The sequence below is a fragment of the Ostrinia nubilalis genome, chromosome 12 (assembly GCF_963855985.1).
Source record: "Ostrinia nubilalis chromosome 12, ilOstNubi1.1, whole genome shotgun sequence".
Classification (NCBI taxonomy): domain Eukaryota; kingdom Metazoa; phylum Arthropoda; class Insecta; order Lepidoptera; family Crambidae; genus Ostrinia; species Ostrinia nubilalis.
This window is the reverse complement of record NC_087099.1, coordinates 976,111-991,988: the sequence shown is the minus strand read 5'-3', so window position 1 is coordinate 991,988 and position 15,878 is coordinate 976,111. Positions and strand designations below refer to the sequence as shown.

Below are 15,878 nucleotides of genomic sequence, written 5' to 3'. Positions count from 1 at the left end.
ATGTTTTTGGTAACCGAGACTCGGTTAGACCATTTTGTATTTATGGAGTTCACCTTTTACTGTTACTAGTTTGTAAGACTGTTATTATTTTGTTTATTTATTTTATATAGGTAAGGACCGACTTCATTGTGTTTATTATCCAGACTTGTATGCTTTTATTACAATAGGGGCATGGGTTATATCTGACCCCGAAGCAAGGATGGGTCCTGAGTTACCCCAGAATGAAGTCGTCCAATAGGTAAGGGCGCGAATGTCGCGACTCTGTCTGTGCGAATCAATTGCCGTCAGAACATTTGCATGAGTCTGTCGGTGTACTATAGGTATGTATAGGCAGAAAAATACTTATTTTAGTATTCAGTACTTTGTGGTACCCGCCAAGCGTCTATGGATGTATAACCTTATTTAAAAGACTATCAGGTCAATAGTTGTAACTTTACTATGCAGAGGCTGCATAAAGGCTTAAGTTTATTTAATTTCTCCAGGCGTTAACTGTTCGGTACCAAAAATTCAGAGCGCATAGCTGCGACCCCGATTAATTAACATCCTTCAAGATTCTGAAGGTTTAGGGCGATGCCCTCGTATCATCTCGGCAGTAATGAAATAAGCCAAACTGACACGAATCGAGTCATTTTTGCGTAATCTCATGATCTCTGTCTCCACCTTTTACCCATGGCAGGTCTTAAATAGCTTACTTTTGTCATGAAATAAAGCATTTTAATTAGGGTTCCATAACCCTTGAAAATTATGAGGATTTGGGGCGATGCCCTCATGTCCTCCCGGCAACATCACTTTAATTTTGCCGTGCAAAATAGAATTTCAGAACCTTTTATAGTTATGCGGATTTAGGGCGAAGCCCTCATGTCTACCCGGCAACTTTACTTATTTTCGTTTGCCGTGGAATAAGGCGTTTGGGTTCTATAACTCTTCAAAATTATGAGGATTTAGTTTAGGACGATGCCCTCATGTCTTTGAACCGCAAATACAAACGAGCGAGGTTGCTTGGCTCGAAATGTAATGATTTGAGTCCGATTCTCTTTGGGTAATCTCCTATCCCAGAGGGATGAGGGATAACATGACAGTTTAGAGCGATGCCCTAAGATCTCTCGACGTAAATAAAAATGAGCGAGGTTGCTCGGCTCGAAATGTAGTGATTTGAGTCCGGTTCTCTTTGGGTAATCTCCTATCCCAGTGGGATGAGGGATAACATGAGGGTTTGGAGCGATGCCCTAAGACCTCTCGACGTAAATAAAAATGAGCGAGGTTGCTCGGCTCGAAATGTAATGATTTGAGTCCGGTTATCTTTTTGTAATCTCCTATCCCAGTGGGATGAGGGATAACATGAGGGTTTAGAGCGATGCCCTAAGACCTCTCGACGTAAATAAAAATGAGCGAGGTTGCTCGGCTCGAAATGTAATGATTTGAGTCCGATTCTCTTTGGGTAATCTCCTATCCCAGTGGGATGAGGGATAACAAGAGGGTTTGTGGTAACCAATGCCCTACTAAGACCTCTCGACATAAATAAAAATGAGCGGCGTTGCCTGGCTCAATATGAAACTCCTTGAGTGTTTGAGTTTTCTCCTATCCCGGTGGGATGAGGGAGAAAAGGTTCTGGCTCCTGGTTTTTCCCTGTTTGCTCCAAGAGAACTTACCCTCGCTCCAGGATTATGCTGCTGCGCTTTGGTTACACTGCCATCTAGCTTGCCGAGTAGCCAGTTTCAATTTTTTCAAATTTTTTCAAGTTATTTATAATTTTCAAATTAGCCAGTTTGAGTTTTCCACTGTAGGTATTTAGCATAAGACGAAATCTCAGATCGATCTGCGGAGCAGAGTTGCGATCGTATTGCTGCCGAAAAATTTTCCAGACGCCGCTAGCATCAAATAAACTGCGTATCTCCTTCACCGTTTATTACACAGACTCACTGTTTATCTACACAGTAACAGCATAGCGTTTTCCTGAAATCATAGTTTAAGAAAACCACAAAGGTATTATTATACCTACGTACCGTATCCTAATAGGACAAACTGCACACTTCACTCTTGGGTTATAAGCCATGCGTTAGACTTCCATAATGGCGGTAGGATAGGTACGTCGGTACGCTACCCTACCTAGTGGAAGTTTTCATACTTTCCCCGGATGCATATTGATAACGGTAGTTTACCGTTTATTTATTTTGTTGATTTATAAATCAACACAATCCGTCCGATGGAATTCGTATGTCTGAAATGGTATTGGTAAGTTGGTACTTACAGCTTATTGTAGCAAGCAATCACATCTTGCGACTATCACATTACACCACACCATCCTTTGATTTGACCTCTACGCCAACTCTTGCTCCTCTTCTGCACGTGGACATAATATTATTTCCTCTTTCCTTTTGAAAATAAAGACATCTAACGGAAAACCCTTAGGAACAAACACAGCTAGAAAGGAGTGTTATACCGTTAGGAATGAACATTGCTAAAAAGGAATATTAGTTTTAAAACACATCTAACGAAAACCGTTAGGCACAAACATTGCTAAAAAGGAATGTTAGTTTTAAAACACATCTAACGGAACACGCCGTCAGGTACGAACATTGCTAAGAAGAAAAGTTAGCTTAAAAACATATGTAACGAAAAACCGTTAGAAACAAACATTGCTAAAAAGTAATGTTACTTTTAAAACACGTCTAACGGAATACCGTTAGGTACAAGTATTACTAGAGAAGAAAGATAATTATTAAAAATTACACTGAGTTAGATTGAATGCAATCTACCCCCGAACGGTAACACCGTTGTAAAAATAAATTACACTGCGAAATAAGTAATCACAGTAATTTTTATAAGTTCAGCCAGTACATAATAATTTAGAAGTACTTACATTATGATGGTAATATTTTACCTGAATCACGTCACGACTAGTACCTGTGAGATGGGTCGCGAACTAGCGGAGCTAATTCTACGACCGTCTCGAACGGGAACTAAAACACCAATGGCGAGAATATCGAAACCTAGTTTCGAGCTACCGTTGGTGGCGCTAGTGTCGTTAATTGAGGCGTGCTTAGGCGGTGGGGAACCGGAGCGGAAGTCACGTGGGCAGATTTTACGTCAAAACTAGTACTCAAACAGGAAAAGACAGACACTACTCTCATTATAAAGGCTTCGAATAACGGTACAGTACTGTTTAATATTTATTTTTAAACTTTATAATGCAAACGTGTCGTAATCACTTAATTACACACCCAATAACAACAAATTAAAATAATTACGCTGTTTAACAAATAATGCCTTTTTATTGTTCACTCTAAACCATTATTTAACATGGCAAGTAACCGCCTTGCCCTCCCTTTGAAAAAAATTGGCGCTCAGTTTTAAATTAAAACTCAGTTTCTGTAGCAGCATCCACAATTTGCACGTGCGTGAGTGTAAATGTTAAATTGCGAAAGTAGGTATTAGATAATTCGGAAAATTCCTTGTATCTACGTTGCACTGTAATGTAAGTAAATCTATCAATTTTATTGCCTTTATTTAACCCACTTGTTACGGAATTCATACAATACCACTGTTACATAAAACAGGATTAAAAATGCTCAGTTTACTTTTCTATCACTTATTCTACCTAGTTGTTCGGGCGGGATGAAAAAAATACGACATCAGGCACATTATTTTGTTTTTTAAAGTAACGTTAATTTCACAGATGTATGTAAACAGGCTATTTATTTATCAGTAAGTGAGACATTGATTGAGTATAATTATTTATTGTTTTGTGTTGAGTACACTACCTAAATCATTTATTGTAGAAGATAGTTTTGTGGGTATATTATACGGATACGGCTATTAGGTAGGTACCTACCTGTACCTACATAGTAAAATTTTCTGCTTATCCCAAAAGATTATACCTTAAGAATGCAGAGAATTTTACGTGACATTCATTCCACCTTTTGATAAAATTGTTTTGTCTATCCATTAAGATATGAAAATATATTATTTCTCTGGGTAAAATAAAAATATTCATCTCTTCTAGATGCAGTTTGATATTGTAATATTTGGAGCCTCTGGCTTCACTGGTAAGAAGGTAGTGGAAGAGATTTCCCGTGGAAGAGCCAAGTATGCTGGGGTCACCTGGGCAGTGGCCGGCCGCTCGGAAGCCAAGTTGCAGAGCCTGTTAAGCGATATTTCTGCCAAGTATGGTATGGTATGGTGCAGTTTGTAAGTGCACCTGTAGACCGACTCGTTTTTGCTATTTTTCTTTCATGGAATAATCTCACTTTTCAAATAAGTTAGGTAAATACAGACGGCGTCGACACGTGAGATCATTAATATTTGGTTGTTTAACCACAAAATTGGTCTAATTGGTCCCAGAGGTGAGGGGCAACATTTGCTTTTTTCAAGTCACATTTATGGTACTACCTGTTAATTGTTTATTAAAAAAAAACTAAATGTGTTTTTCCTGAGGGTTTTTAATTGGGCTTTCAAATAACATCAATATTGGTGGTCAGAAGAAAAGCTTTATTGTCGCGGGAGGTGCGATTTCTTTGACGTCAAGTGTAGTTTCCATTGGAACCAAAGGTTAAATAAAATCAAAGGTCATTATTATCTTTTGTCAGTGTAATGAATATTTTCCATAACGCTTAGGCTGAGTTGCACGACCTAAATTTGACCGTAACTTTGACGATAACCGTTGTTTTTTGTAAGTATACAGGGTGGAATCTTGTAATGCCACCTGGAGGGAAAGTACTCTTAATACTGTAGATAGAAAATTTTACTGAAAGAAAACATTCCTTTATTTTTGAAAAGAAAGAGAACTGCATTCAAAGATTTTTGAAAATTTTTAGAAAATTCCCTACTATACCATACAATTTTCTGTACATAATGAAAATAACTCAAGATTTCATGGTTTTCCTTTCATTTGATTTATCAAGTTTGTTAGAGAGATTTCATCCTTATTGTCTTAACCCTAACGATCAATGCAATAAAAATACAGGGTGTAATTTTTAACAAATTACATATTAGTGGTTCGATTCCCGGGTGTGGCAAAAAATTTTTTTGAAATCTTTGAATGCAGTTCTATTTCTTTTCAAAAATAAAGGAATGTTTCCTTTGAGTAAAATTTTCTATCTACAGTATTAAGAGTACTTTCCCTCCAGGTGGCATTAAAAAATTCCACCCTGTAGAGTTTGACTGATTTTTGACGTTTTTTTAAGTTAAAATAAGATGGTGCAACCCAGTAAATCACATAATAATGAGTTATAAAAACTTATGGGGGTAATGGGTACGAGAAGAAAACTTAGCTGTCCCTTTCTCAAGCTGATTATATTTTCAAGTCTGAAGGTTGACTGTTACAAACTTGTTTTTTCAGGCGTAGACATATCCGGTATCAAAATTATAATTGCTGACGTCAGCGATCAGTCGTCGCTGACAAGCATGTGCAGACAGGCCAAGGTGTTGCTGAACTGCTGCGGGCCTTACCGCCTGTATGGTGAGCCGGTGGTGCGTGCAGCTCTCGAAGCCAAGACGCACTACGTCGACATCACTGGCGAGGAAGATGTGAGTTTTGATCGACTTTAACGGTGTGTTAGCATAGATTCCAGAAAGCATCTCAATCAGTACCATAAACTAACAAACAAACATACCATCGAAACAAACCCGGATACGCCTACCTAGCATATAAGGATAAGTAAGTACATAACATAAGTATTTTTGTATAGAATGAGTAACATAAGGTCGTATCGCGTTAATCACGTAGGTAAAATTCATCAACCAAACTCTTAACTCTACGTGCATAAATACCTACTTACCTCAAAACCGGTTTAAACTATTGAATATCATCATCTCTGTACTAATCAGAGAAAAAAATCACCTTGATGTTGACCCCTCTCAGTCAACATGCAATTATGTTTAAGTAAGGTAGATACCAAGTTACGCCATCATGGTACCTACCTATGTCTGAATGTCTGTAAGTTCTGTAACTCATTAAAAAATTGACATTTTTAGCTATCATTAAAATAGCAACTTAATTACATAATGAGGTTCTAATTAAAATTAATGAATAAGTACTTACCTACCTGCAATGTTTAACACAAGTCTGATATTATCATTCCTTTATTTCCGAGAATAATGCCCGTTTTAACCATCAATCCCTAATTAAAATTATTAAGTGACCCCTTTTGTAACTCATTACAAGAATTTTGTTTACATAGCTAGTTAAATAAAAAAAAACGGGCATAGTCTCCCACATGTACCTACCTACTGGGTAAACCCAGCGTTGTTTTTTTACAATTTATACAGGGACATTTTGTTATGTTTTCAGTTTATGGGAACAATGCAGATAAAATATGACAATGAGGCTCGCCAAGCTGGTATTTACGTAATTAGTGCATGCGGTTTTGACAGCATCCCAAATGATATGGGGGTGATTTTCTTGGAGAAGAATTTCCAAGGTATGGTAATAATACCTGATATAGTTACTTTAGGATATTGTGCTGCAGCTGAGATCTAGATTTATTTGTTTATTTTCAGGCACTCTACACTCAGTAGAATCGTACTTATCACTCAGCACCGTCAAGGAATACCAAAAGGAGGCGCGTAAAAGTGGTGTTCTTAACTTTGGAACATGGGAATCTTTGGTTTATGTGTAAGTTTTATGATTAGGTAAGCCTACGCCTCGAAAAAATATCGTTCGCAATTGTCTCGTGAAAAAATTGTCTGTATTCTGGCTACTGCGATACAAGCACGTACGCTTAAGCAGAGTACTTTAAACTGTACATTTGTTATCATTAAGAAATACACTCTTTTACTTTTTACTAATTAAAATGCTAATTAGTATAAAATTTACAAATAATGAGCAGGTACATGAAATGATTGCAGATTCGCCAATTTCACTGAGATTTTGAAACTGAGAAGTAAACTATATCCAAAAAACGAATCCACCTATAAGCCAAAACTGAAACAGCGGTAAGTTAGGGTAATTAATTATTACCTAAGTACTTAATTATATTAAGAAAATACTTTTACTAAAACAATCATTATATTTCTTCTTCAGATATATTCATAAGCAAAATGGAAAATGGGCAGTTCCTCTCGTAAGCCCTGATGGGTCTATCGTGAAACGCACGCAGCATCGCCTCTTAGAAACCAATAACAAACGTCCTGTACAATTTCAACCTTACATTGTTCTCCCTAGTATCTCATATGTTTTTCTTCTTGGTATAATCACCATGTTTGTCGGCATCCTCTCCAAATTCAAGTATGGAAGAGCTTTGCTTTTAAACAAACCGGAGTGGTTCTCCCTGGGGCTGGTGTCAAAACAAGGACCAACACAAGCAGTTATGGACAACACGTGTTTCACTTTTGAAATGTTTGGACGTGGCTGGGATATGGGACAAGATACTGAAGCTTCTGAACCAAAGAAAACAGTTATAGCTAAGGTCTTGATAATATTTAAGTACTTTAGTTATTAGGTACTAAATTACTCGTCTTTTTTAATTATTAGGTACTTACTAAACTTTGTCTTCATGTGTAGGTGATTGCGATTGTTTTGCTTAAAAAAGAAATATTTTAGTATGCTCAAATGTAGGACTACTTACTGACCTTAATAAGGTAGAATTGGAAATTACGAATTTCAAACTTTTCAGGTTTCCGCCATGGACCCTGCTTATGGATTCACGTCCTTGGCACTCGTGCAATCAGCCATTGCTATTCTCAAAGAAAAACACAAAATGCCATCAACGTAAGATAAACATGAAATTCTGATGAAAATAAATATATTTTGCACTAGCATTCACTCGCGTGAAATTTAGTTTGTCACAGATCGTCATAAATTATAGCCTATGTTATTCTGGGTTAAAAACAAACAATTTATACTGTAAAGTTTCATCAAAATCCGTTCAGTAGTTTTTGCGTGAAAGAGTAACAAACATCCCCCTTGGACAAAACGCACTTTTTGATCGAATCGAAAATCGAATCCGTCAAAACTCCATACAAAAAAGGGGCTTTTCGACCACTTTTCGACTGGTTTGCGATTATAATTTGCACTTTGTCTAGACCCACATCTATCCAGACATCCAGACGACATCCAAACCACAGATTACTTATTAGATCCAAATTTTCGCATTTTCAAAGTGAAACGAATGCATGCCTAAACCTAACCCACTTATTAACCTATTAGCCGCTAACCCATGTTAAAAGTGGTATGTCTCACCCTCAACCCAGACCCACCCCACCAGGCGCTAAGCCCCCTATTAATAGTCCAGTCAATAAAGCATTATAGATGGAAAACTGTAGAACACAATTTTTGACTTCAGGACTTTATTTAGACTAGTTAGGAGGTGAACATAGCAAAAGTCCCCGCCCTTAGCCCTTGAGCCGGCGGGGAGAGGGGGGTTTAAAGGTGCCACTTTTCGGTTTTTCGCTTATTCCTCGGAAACTATGCGTCCTAGTGACATGACTACTTTGAACCAAAAAAAGCATATTCAATTTGCTACAGGTGAGATAGACAAGTTTTTCTATAAATTGTATAGTTTTCGCGGCATCTGCTCTAGAAGGACTGTAATATTGGAAATTTTATTTTCGTCTTATATGTTTCCATCAGGAGAAAATCGACTAAATCAACATTGAGCAATCATTCTAGACATGCGGGAGCATGTTAAGCCTAGTTCCAGGGAGGGGACTGCACCGTGCGTATATTTAGACGAACCACTTTGAGCCACTTTTGACTCCTCATCACTCAAAAACTACTGTGCATTAACACTTCAAATTTGGCTCATGTGTTGAGACTTGCAAGATATACTTCAGTTTCAAATTTCATAAATATGCCTCAAACGGTTCTTTAGATATTGACGTCCAAAAATCTACATGTCTGACCTACAGACCAAATTCTAACCACTTCCAGATGACCTCGAAGGTTCAAATTTGGCATCCAGAAAGGTAGTTATGTAAATAAATAGGAACAAATAAAAAACCAGTTAATTTTAACATTTCACATGTCGCACCCTTAGAATTAAAGTGACTTAACTCAAAATTCCTGTTACTCTCGATTTCACCATAAACTGACCTTATAAAGCATGCTCTATATCCCTGTATAGATAAAGTGACCTATCTCTTAGTAAAGGCAGAGAAACGCATACTTCGGTCTCTTTCACTAATCCCGCTTTTCATGTATGCATATTGTGTGAAAGAGGCAGAACTAGTTTTACGTCGGCGGTGCTTGCGAGTGTACGTGTAAAACATCGGCGGATCTCGAATTGTATCTGTTTATTACAAAAATACTGTAAAGGTAAGTTCATGATTTTTTTGTCATAAAGTGACCTTTTAATAAATAGGTCTGTATTTAAACTAAATATGTTAGAGTATTCAGTGTTCATTTATGGATTCGGTCTGTTTAGTTAAAAATATAAATGAAGGATACACGACACTTTTACGAATAGGACTATTTATGACTGAACTAACCTAATTTAGTTTTGATATTTTTGATATTGCGCCTGTGTAGAAGAAAAAATAAAAAGGACCGATCAACATATTTTTGGAATATGTCGCTTTAATATAAAATTTGTTTAAGATATGTATAAATTTATGTACTTAAGAGTTTAATAAGTTGTGTTGTTTCAGACTTTACTTCACAAGTTTACTAGTAAACTAAGAGCTAGTGAACGCCAGACCTACGTCATTTTATAAAAGCTGAAAGTTTATCAGCGTATGCTCCCAATATAGGTTATAATGTTGGTGAATTATGAAGTTTGGGTCATCATGGCTTTGGGAGCTTTAGAGCTACCCTAAAAAACAGTCTGGCAAGGAGTTGGAACTGTCAAAACTGTGTGAGTGTTGGGGAAAATATTTCTAATTATTGCCAAAATGTTAAACAAAAAAAAATCAGATTTTATAGTATATCCTATATTGGGAGTATACGCTGACAAACTTTCAGCTTTTATAAAATGACGTAGGTCTGGCGTTCACTAGCTCTTACTCTATAGTAAAAATAACCTCAAGATGAGTTAGTTCAAGATATGTTTAGTTTGATGGTAATAACACCTCCAAACATGCAAACGGATAATGAAAACAAAGACAGGGAGCTTTTTTTCCCTCAGGGATGACGGAGTCAAATAGCTTCTGAAGAGCTTTTAGTGCCGGCGCTCCACCTGCTTTCAGAAGCTCAGCTGTGATTCCATCATCACCCTGTACCTTGTTGTTTTTCAGGTGTTTGAGAGCCATTCTAATCTCGCACAGACTGACGTCCGAGATATCTTATAGTGTCGGGTCAATCTAGCTCTTGGGTCTTCGGCTAGATTTGTGATCAGGTGTGCGTACACTCGTGATAATTTTCCGTAGAACCTCAACCTCTTCCAATATCTCAGGCCCCGACGAGATGACTCTGCCATCATCGGTCTTCAGCTTGGTCAGTTGACTTTGGCCAACAGACAGATCTCTTGCTATAGAGCCCTTGTTATGCTCAGTCGCCTCTTTAATTGGGTCTGTATCAAATTGGCGTAGGTCGCGAGTTGAGTATACTTGCAGAACCAAGTTTCTTCTCTCTTCCATAAGTTGGTGAGGTCAGAGATCTTTTTGGTTCCTTTTGAACGACGGGTTTTAATGAACTTAGACCCAGTCGTTTGGACAATTCCTACGAACCTGTCATTGCATTCGTCCACATTTCCGTAGTCTCCTAGGCATTTGAAAAGATTTTGCAATTCGAGATAAAAGCTTTCGGGGTTTTGGAGCTGGATGAGCGCTAGGCAGAGCGAAGACTTCATCACCTTCATTGGATTCGCGGAAGATATCGTAGTCATGCTCGATGGCTTCTCGATGTATGAAGAGCTTCTCAACAATGGTTCTTAAAATGAACATGGACAAGACAAAAATCATGTCAAATATCCGTGTAACCCACACCTCTGAAAGTTAGAGACTACACTCGAAGTTGTTGACAATTAAGTGTACCTGGGACAATCCAGTTAGGTAGGTCCAACTTCGAGAAAGAGGTCAACCGTCGAATTCATCTCGGCTGTGCTCCGTTCGGAAAGCTTCGCAATATTCTCACGTCCGAAATGCCGCAGTGTCTCAAAACAAAAGTCTTTGACCAGTGTGTGTTGCCAGTGACAACTTAAGGATCTGAGACGTGGTCGCTTTCTATGGGCCTCATAAGAAGGCCCGAGGGCGATGGAGCGTGCTATTCTCGGAGTCTCCGTGCGCGATCGAATCAGAAATGAGAAGATCCGCAGTAGAACCAAAGTGACATAGCACGCAGAATCGCTAAAATCATGTGGCAGTGGGCGGGGTACATAGCTCACAGAGTTGATGGGCCGCTGGGGCAAAAAAGTTCTCGAGTGGCGACCACGAGTTGGAAGACGTAGTGGCAGGCCCTCCACTAGGTGGATCGACGATCTGGTGAAGGTCGCGGGAGGTGCCTATGCGGGCGGCGCAGGACCGGTCGTTTTGGAAATCTTTGGAGTAGGCCTTTGTCCAGCAATAAGTAAACGTCATTCGGCTGAAACGAACGACTAAGAAGCAAACTATACCCTTGGGCTATACCTCGGTTAGTTTTTTTCATACAAAAAGGCTATCTTATAGCACCCAATATCTGAATGTGTAATTCGAATTATCCGAATTATCCAACACTGTCTTATTGCTCACCTACCTACACCAAGAAATCTTTCACCCAAAAAGTAGTTGGTAGTGTACATCGTATTGCAGTTAGTACCTAGATAATTATTTTTTTAGGTTTGGTTAGGTACCTGACAGGTTAGAGCACTTGCCCCACCCTGCCCCACCGTGGCTACGCCCATGTTCACTACCTTATATTCACATAACATTAAGTATAGTAATGACTTATGTCAACAGATTCATTTGCAAAATGCGTCATAAACAGACATAATTTATAAAAAATCTCATCAGTTTCAAAAGTATTTTGTAATAAAGTGACCTAATTTAGAAGTACTTTATATTTTATGTCAAAATATATACTAAATAAAGTATAATTACAAAAAATACTCTGCCAATGTTAACTCAAAAGGTTAATCAATAAATCTACTTAAAATCAATCAAATGCGACGGAACACGAAAGAGATATAGTAAAATGTATTCAAGACTACACTTTTTTGAAGACTTTCTTGTTCATTTACCACAAATTGCATTTTTTGGATTCGGTCACTTTCATTCTAAGGGTGCGATGTGATAGATAGATTTTAGTGCTCTAAATATCGACTTTTGAACGTCAATACCTAAATAACCGTTTGAGGTATATTTATGAAATTTGAAGCTTATGTATATCTTGCAAGTCTCAATACATGAGCCAAATTTGAAGTGTTAATGCACAGCAGTTTTTGAATGATGAGGAGTCAAAAGTGGCTCTAATTGGTTCGTCTAAATATACGCACGGTGCAGTCCCCTCCCTGGAACTAGGCTTAACATGCTCCCGCATGTCTATAGTGTTTGCTCAATGTTGATTTAGTCGATTTTCTCCTGAAAGGAACATGTAAGACAACAATAAAATTTCCAATTTTACAGACCTTCTAGAGCAGATGCCGTAAAAACTATACAAGATATAGAAAAACTTGACGGTCTCACCTGTAGCAAATTGAGTAAGCTTTTTTTGGTTCATAGTAATCATGTCACTAGGACGCATAGTTTCCGAGGATTAAGCGAAAAACCGAAAAGTGGTATCTTTAAACCCCCCTCTCCCCGCCGGCTCAAGGGCTAAGGGCGGGGACTTTTGCTATGTTCACCACCTAACTAGGCTAAATAAAGTCCCGAGGTCAGAAATTGTGTTCCACGGATTTCTCTCTACACCGTCGTTAAGGCATTTATTGACTGGACTATAACGTAATGTGATTAAAATTAAATCCAAACAGTACATAGCTAAACTCATAAATGGGTTGAAGTTTCGTTGAACTAAGTAAGTAGTTTTTAGAACTCTTGACTGGATTTAGTAAAAATTATATTTTTCTTTCAGAGGAGGAGTCTTTACGTCGGGCGCTGCTTTTTGGAAGACAAGTCTTGTAGCTAAACTACAAGAAAATAATGTTAAATTCGAAATATTTTATTAATTTAAGATTATCGTGTAAAATGTAGTCCTTTTACCTTAATTATTATGTTGGTATTATTGACTAATCGGAATCGGTACGCACTTTGCTTGTTTTTATCGCCCCAACTCTTAAATCCGCGACCTTTAATATAATTTATAATTCTTCCTTTAATACGTAAATTAAAGGTATTTATAATGCCTATAATGGCATTGAATAAATGGTTAAAATTAAGGTATGATTAATAAACAATTGATAATTATTTAAAACTTCAAATGATATTACTTAACTTTTCCTTGACCACAACTTATAACTTTATTGTGGTAAGTAAACCCACTCCCAGCAAAAGCAATAATTATTAGGTACCCCCTTAAAGCCACGATGCGATGCGGCGTGTGGCTCAGGCGCAGCGCCTAGTACGGTCATAGTGGTGGACCGGTTGGAAATTATGATATTATTTTTTTATGTTTATATTTGGTTCAAATAAACAGTCGAACTTGCCGCATTCTATGTTATTAGAGGAACACACGCGTTGAACAGTATTAAAGAGATAAAACACACACATAGCTTGTTTTTGATTAAGAATTTGAAATAAGTACCTACCTACTGCCATTTTGTTCATATCCCGCGCCCCGATTGCGTTAAATATTTGCAACTGCAATGCGACTAAGTATCGCGGTGTGCCGTTTTGACAGCTAGTTCAAACGAAGTTGTAACGTAAACGGATTGCAACTACGTCTTTGTGTTAAAGCTGTCAGAAAGCTACTGTTACTCAAACGCTTCACGAACATTTGCTGTTTTAATGAAATAAGTTCGGACTTTTAATGGAAAGCGCTTAAATCCGTTATTTCGTCTTCTTTGCGCGTGAACTTTACCGCGATACCGAATTGCACATCAGCTGGAGCATGACTGGGGTGTGGACTAGAGATGAAATCGGGGCACTGAATTGCTGAGATTTTGGTGTATGGTGTGGTATTCAACGGAGCAATTATAAATTGCAACGAACGCAGCGCGCACCGAGTCACTACGCTACGGGCCACTCTCCGACTAATATATAGTTATCTGTGCGGGCCACCCGCCGCAGCACATCATAACGTAAGTACTCGTAACGTAATTGTATTTTTTTTTGGGTAGTATTTAAACGAGTGACTGTAAATTTATGTTGTACTAGCGGCCGCCCGCGACTTCGTACGCGTGGACCTCGTTTTACTCCATTAGGGGTGGAGTTTCGTAAAATCCGCTCTTAGCATCTATAGCGCATACATTTTAAATTTCAACTCTCTTACTTTAAACACATAGGACTTTCATAATATAAACTTCCAACCCTCCTTTTATCTCCTTAGCCCCCGTAGTTGATTTCTAATGATACATTTTCAGTATATGTACCACCACCACCACCACCACCACCACCATTTCAGCCATAGGACGTCCACTGCTGAACATAGGCCTCCCCCAATGCTTTCCATGTTGATCGATTGGAAGCGGCCTGCGTCCAGCGCTTCCCTGCTACCTTTACGATGTCGTCGGTCCACCTTGTAGGTGGAAGTCCCACGCTACGTTTTCAGGTACGCGGCCTCCATTCCAGAACTATTCTGCCCCATCGGCCATCAGTTCTGCGTACTATGTGCCCTGCCCATTGCCACTTCAGCTTGCTAATCCGTCGGGCTATGTCAGCGACTTTGGTTCGTTTACGGATCTCCTCATTTCTGATTCGATCTCGCAAAGAAACACCAAGCATAGCCCTCTTCATAGCACGCTGTGCAACTGAGCTTTTGTAACTCGAACAGTTAGTTAGTAGTGGCCTATAGTGAGAGGCCACGTTTCCGAGCCATAAGTTATCACTGGTAACACACATTGGTTATACACTCTAGTCTTCAGGCATTGAGGTATTTTGGACGGAAAGATGTTGCGTAGTTTCCCGAACGCTGCCCAGCCGAGTTGGATTCGACGATTAACCTCCTTCTCGAAATTGGACCTACCTAGCTGGATCGTTTGTCCGAGGTAGACATACCTATTACCTACTTGTCGACAATCTCGAGAATTGAGCTCCCAACTGAAACTGGGTAGGGCGCAACATGGACATTCGACATAAGCTTCGTTTTGTCCATGTTCATCCTCAGGCCTACCTGTTGGGAAAATCGATTAAGGTCTTCGAGCATTGTGCCAAGATCTTCAAAAGATTCCACCGATGACCACAATATCGTCGGCAAACCGATGTGTACACAGTACCACAGTGTACCGAACAGTATATTATTATGTACACCTCCACAATATCTAGAGATCATAGTGAGCATACATTTTAACTTGAAAGTTAAAGTCTCTTACTTTAAAAACCGAGGACTGCAATACAAACTTCTAACCCCCTTTTTAACTCCCATAAGGGTTGAATTTTGCAAAATTTGGTCTTAGTGACTACCTACGTTCTAAAAGGAGGTGTATTCCACTTTGATCACCTGGCTTTGATCAGCCAGGTGATCAAAGTGGACTTACAGCGACAATTTAGTGTCCTTTGAATATATTCTGTGCCTTTGAGCACCCACGGATACGATGTCCGGGGTGAGCCAAGTGGACTCTAGTTAAATTATTATTTTAGTGTCCTTTGATCATCTACAAACAAATCACACCTCCTCTGAATAGTCACATGTCCAATTGTTGTACTACATATTTTGTTTTGTAACATTTTTGATATTTTCTAAAAACCGCAATAAACAAATTGGACATGTATGTGACAATTCAGAGGTATGATTTATTTATAGGTGATCAATGAACACTAAAAAAAAATTATTTAACTGGAGTCCACTTTGATCATCTTGGTGATCAAAGCCAGGTGGAATAGACCATTAACCCCTATGAGAACTCTTTTGAGACTTGTAGTTTCTGAGACTTCGT

The 15,878-nt window shown here is 38.6% G+C and overlaps 1 protein-coding gene across 3 annotated transcripts; it reads left to right on the top strand.

The window, feature by feature from the left end:
- The first annotated feature begins 3,248 nt into the window (after nt 1–3,248).
- LOC135076752 (saccharopine dehydrogenase-like oxidoreductase) lies at nt 3,249–13,190 on the top strand. 3 transcript variants are annotated; one of them, XM_063971172.1, is made up of 9 exons: nt 3,252–3,475; nt 4,004–4,169; nt 5,339–5,526; nt 6,290–6,419; nt 6,499–6,613; nt 6,847–6,933; nt 7,022–7,406; nt 7,614–7,708; nt 12,920–13,190. In XM_063971172.1, exons 2-9 carry the CDS (start codon nt 4,004–4,006, stop codon nt 13,011–13,013), a joined length of 1,260 nt encoding a protein of 419 aa, XP_063827242.1. In that variant the 5' UTR covers nt 3,252–3,475; the 3' UTR covers nt 13,014–13,190. The 3 variants fall into 3 exon arrangements, with proteins under 3 accessions (XP_063827243.1, XP_063827242.1, XP_063827244.1); XM_063971173.1 differs by lacking the exon at nt 7,614–7,708 and having other exon boundaries at nt 3,249–3,475; XM_063971174.1 differs by lacking the exons at nt 3,252–3,475; nt 4,004–4,169 and adding an exon at nt 4,181–4,669.
- Nucleotides 13,191–15,878: the final 2,688 nt, after the last annotated feature.

Coding starts and splice junctions, on each gene's coding strand:
- LOC135076752 (XM_063971172.1), top strand. CDS start 4,004: ATGCAGTTTGATATTGTAATATTTGGAGCCTCTGGCTTCACTGGTAAG. Junction 6,614..6,846: donor TGGGAATCTTTGGTTTATGT/GTAAGTTTTATG, acceptor AAATGATTGCAG/ATTCGCCAATTTCACTGAGA. Junction 6,934..7,021: donor AAGCCAAAACTGAAACAGCG/GTAAGTTAGGGT, acceptor TTTCTTCTTCAG/ATATATTCATAAGCAAAATG.